The sequence below is a fragment of the Micrasema longulum genome, unplaced genomic scaffold (assembly GCF_059751315.1).
Source record: "Micrasema longulum isolate JH-2025_06_02 unplaced genomic scaffold, ASM5975131v1 h1tg003137l, whole genome shotgun sequence".
Lineage (NCBI taxonomy): Eukaryota > Metazoa > Arthropoda > Insecta > Trichoptera > Brachycentridae > Micrasema > Micrasema longulum.
Genome location: NW_028280233.1, coordinates 40,746 through 45,051, shown reverse-complemented (window position 1 = coordinate 45,051; position 4,306 = coordinate 40,746). Strand labels below are relative to the sequence as shown.

At 33.1% G+C, this 4,306-nt stretch overlaps 1 protein-coding gene across 2 annotated transcripts; it reads left to right on the top strand.

The window, feature by feature from the left end:
• Positions 1 to 434: 434 nt before the first annotated feature.
• Positions 435 to 3,786, top strand: LOC148271065 (uncharacterized). 2 transcript variants are annotated; one of them, XM_088241884.1, is made up of 3 exons: positions 435 to 661; positions 1,298 to 1,421; positions 3,623 to 3,786. In XM_088241884.1, the coding sequence occupies exons 2-3, from the start codon at positions 1,317 to 1,319 to the stop codon at positions 3,728 to 3,730; spliced, it is 213 nt and encodes a 70-aa protein (XP_088098010.1). In that variant the 5' UTR covers positions 435 to 661; positions 1,298 to 1,316; the 3' UTR covers positions 3,731 to 3,786. The 2 variants fall into 2 exon arrangements, with proteins under 2 accessions (XP_088098010.1, XP_088098011.1); XM_088241885.1 differs by lacking the exon at positions 435 to 661 and adding an exon at positions 669 to 799.
• Positions 3,787 to 4,306: the final 520 nt, after the last annotated feature.

The window sequence follows — 4,306 nt, the reverse complement described above, 5'->3', positions numbered from 1 at the left end:
CTAAAACCCCATGCTTTTACTGTTCTTTTGCTTGCGACCGCGATCCCTCTAACCAAGACTTTGTAACAATTCGAGGAAAAACACTGCAGTAGACTATGAAATGAATAATTTGCGATATTTTTTACGGAAAATGCTATCAAGAATCGAACTTGTACTCTCATGCATGGTAACCAAATGCCCTGACCATCAATTAACTCAGGAAGTAATTTAAGATTCGAGAATACAAAAGTAATAAACAGTTTTTTGATATACCGATTATAAAAATAAAAGATTTTTGTAAAACGTTATTTTGATCTATTGACTTTAATTCTATGCACAAACCTCCCTGTTAATGTAAAATATTTTTTATTAAATTAAATCTATCGTTTATATTAAGTCCCAAGGTTTTGTATGCTGTTAACCAACAACGATTTATTTATAAGATATGAATGATTCAATTCAAAAATGGACATCTCTAAATCTCATATTATGGCTTTTGTTTACTTGTTTGTAAAACATCATACGAATAATATTTTGCTCATGATTTTGTTATGGAATAATGATCTTTAAATATAAGTATCGTAAATAGTATATTGGCAAAATATTACAAAATTAAACGTCAAAATTTAGTTAACATAACACATAACCTCACATTCACTAGCCGGGATTGGTTTTATTTAAGGTAAATTTTGAAAACTGTTTTATGTATTTAATGCTTTAGAAAATAATAATTATCATTAAACTGCCATGGTTAGATCACGGCAAACTAGTAAAAGCCTCGAAACTATTTAATAAAGAGGGCTTCACAATCTGAACGAGAGTAAGTCAAAAGTGATGGTATTTGGAAGGGGAAGTGAAGTGGTTTGCGCGAGGTTTTCTGAGATTTCTGAGCCATGATGCTCTTTTCCGTCTCATACCCCGCCTGCCCTCTATCTTTCCTTGCATAATAAGTTGGAGAAGGGCATACTTCTCATTGCGGAATATGTGACCAAAGTTTGAGGCTTTTCTTCTTTTGACAGTGGTCAGTAGATCCCTCTCTTTGTTCTCAATGCTTAAACCGCTTCATCGGAAACACGGTCAGTCCATGAGATTCGAAGCATTCTTTTGCACAACCAAAGTTTGAAGGCTTTAATTTTGTTCATTGTTGAAACTTTAAGAGTCCAACCCTCCACTCCATACAGCAACACTGGCAATACATAAGCTTTTATTGCTCTCCATCTTGCGCTTAGTCTCAGATCTCGGTTGCGCAAGAGTTTTTGCATCTTAAATAGGGTTGATCTCGCAATGCCCGTCTAATTATTTTTACAAATGTTTTCAGAGTAAGCAGGTACAGAAACATGAGTTTAAAAACTTCTGGAAATTCCATAGAAGATGATTTGGATGACCCAGTTGACAAGATGCTAAAGGCGACTGGCTGCTTAAATATGCATTATAAAGTACAGGTAAATGATTTTTATTAATCATTATTCTTGCTCATAATAATAATTTTTATGAGTTCGTAAGCCATCCGATAGAAAATAATCATAATTTTAATAAAGACACTGGATTAAAAGTTCTTCATGTTGAAAATAAAATATTAAAATTGTGCAACTTGGAAATCTCAGAAATTAAAAAGGCGATAAGAGAAAAATAATAAATAACCAAACAAACAATGTTTTGAGTATGTCCAAATGTTTGCAGTCGGGCTGGATTTACCCACCTGGGAGTTATTTATATCTAAATATGTCACAACAGAGAGGGAAACATTCTCAAGAAGGATTTCAGCTCTTTTACTTGACAAAAGTCAACATATGGAAGAGTTGATGTTCAAACATAGGCAGAATAGTGAATGATACAAAGTGTGTAAAGTGGCCACTTTAACCAGACAATGACAGGTCATATGCTCTGTAAATGCCTAGACTTCTATATTCCCTTCTCCAAAATGTTCTTCATTGCTGTTGTGATAGGTTAGATAGTGGATTTGCTATCGTGTATTTGTTTAATATATTGGCATATGCACCACCCCATCCAACAACACCATATGGTAACAAAGATTGTACAATCGAGTAATATGCTATTTTTAAATTATTGATTTTTAAAATATTCCTTAATCTAATGAAAGAGTGCTAGAATCCAATATGCCAAAATATTTCAACATAAATTCTTATTTTGGTAATGTATCCAAAATAAAACAAGTTTATTGGATTGTAATTCTACTTTATTTTTTATAAAATATACAAAGGGTATATTGTGACGCGTTTCGTCTTGTTAGGACATTTTCAAACAAACTAACTTAAATATTTACAAAGTTTCCTTATATACTAAAAATAATTGCTATTTTATGTTTGTGGATTTCTACACAAGCCAAAATAAGTAGAGTAATTAAAATTCAATTAGGGTATACTGAGTATATTAGAGGAATATTTTGGTTATATTGGGGAAAAACCTTCCATTATTTAGAAACATTTGTAAGGGTATGACTTTAAAATTAATTGAATTTTAATTACTCTACTTATTTTGGCTTGTATAGAAATCCACAAACATAAAATAGCAATTATTTTTAGTATATAAGGAAACTTTGTAAATATTTAAGTTAGTTTGTTTGAAAATGTCCTAACAAGACGAAACGCGTCACAATATACCCTTTGTATATTTTATAAAAAATAAAGTAGAATTACAATCCAATAAACTTGTTTTATTTTGGATACATTACCAAATTAAATATGGAATTCTACCAATTATCTGCATACACAATAAATAAATTCTTGCACAATAAGTTTTTCTGGGTTATTATGCCGTGTGTCGTTCGTACTCTCTACCGACGTTTCGGATCGCGTTACAGCGTCCATCATCAGGGTTGATGTTTTTTGTGTATGAATATGTGTTACGTTAGGTACTTAGAATTTTTACCGTGTCGTAGTCGTTTTTGTGTGATGTTATGTGTTTGGGACTTGTACCGTGTCGTAGTCGTTTAGATTAATGTGTACCATTATATACTTAGGATCTATACCGTATCACAAATCTGAGTTACATTGCAATCTTTATGCGATTTCTTTATGACTGGGTACCAGGATGTTTTTAATCGCATCCCATCATCTCTGTTTATGTTGTCGGGATGTTTGTAAATCTCAATTGCTTCTTTTACTAGTCGTGTTTGGTGGTTCTTTGGCCTCCCTAAGATTATCGGCTCAAAGGAAAACTTATGCCCCGTTTCTATGTGGTGCTCAGCCAAGGCCGATTTTTCGGGGTAGCCGAGCCTGCGTGCACTCATGTGCTCCTTTACTCTCTTTGTTATATTTCTGGCAGTCTGCCCGATGTAAACCAAATACATAACATCACACAAAAACGACTACGACACGGTAAAAATTCTAAGTACCTAACGTAACACATATTCATACACAAAAAACATCAACCCTGATGATGGACGCTGTAACGCGATCCGAAACGTCGGTAGAGAGTACGAACGACACACGGCATAATAACCCAGAAAAACTTATTGTGCATCTTAACGGCCGTGAAAATCTAAGAAGTTTAAATAAATTCTTATGTTGAAGGAATAAAATAAATGGTTAAAACAAACAAATGTGGACTGCATAAGCCCGTCAATAAATAAACAAGTGCAATAAACATATTTTCAATGAATTTTAAATATATTTCCTTTCAGGAATGTATCGCAGAGAAACGAGACTGGAGGCAATGCCAGAGTGAACTTAATGCCTTCCGAAACTGCATCGAAGATCACAAAAGGCAGAAAGACAAAACAAAGGAATGAAAAAAACTTATTTATATATCTTATATTATATTGTACATTAAATTAATTGAGTAATATGGAGACAGCATTTATTTATTTATTTATTATATTTATACGGCCTAAGCCAATTACAACAGTTACACGAAGAAACATAAATGCAAGAAACTGAACAAAAAGAACATAAAACTATTTACCAAAGACAAACAAGGGCAAAACAATAATAGTATACAATATATTAAAAAAAACGAAAGACTAAAAACTTTGAGCTAAACCGTGCCAATCCAACTTCATCCCACACTGTTTAGTCGCGAAGAGATCTACGAAAAGCCGGAAGATCTATCCCAAAAAATTCCAAGTCGTGTGATGAATTGACTAATCTACACATTCTGGACATTGGGGCATAAAAACCAAAGTTGCTCTTGGAAGATTTTATAAATAGCAGATTTTGACTTCTGGTGACACGGTTGGGAACATGAAAAGAAATTGATTGACATTGAACACCGACATTGTGTTTTCTGTCAATCTCTAACTGAGGTAGGAGCTCCAACCCTCAGCCACAATAAATCCTACAAGACTTTATAAAATAAAATAACATTA

Bases quoted from the DNA above. Each gene is read 5' to 3' on its own strand.
- LOC148271065 (XM_088241884.1), top strand. From the start codon at position 1,317: ATGAGTTTAAAAACTTCTGGAAATTCCATAGAAGATGATTTGGATGAC. The intron at 1,422-3,622 runs GTAAATGATTTT...ATTTCCTTTCAG, and splicing joins ATATGCATTATAAAGTACAG to GAATGTATCGCAGAGAAACG.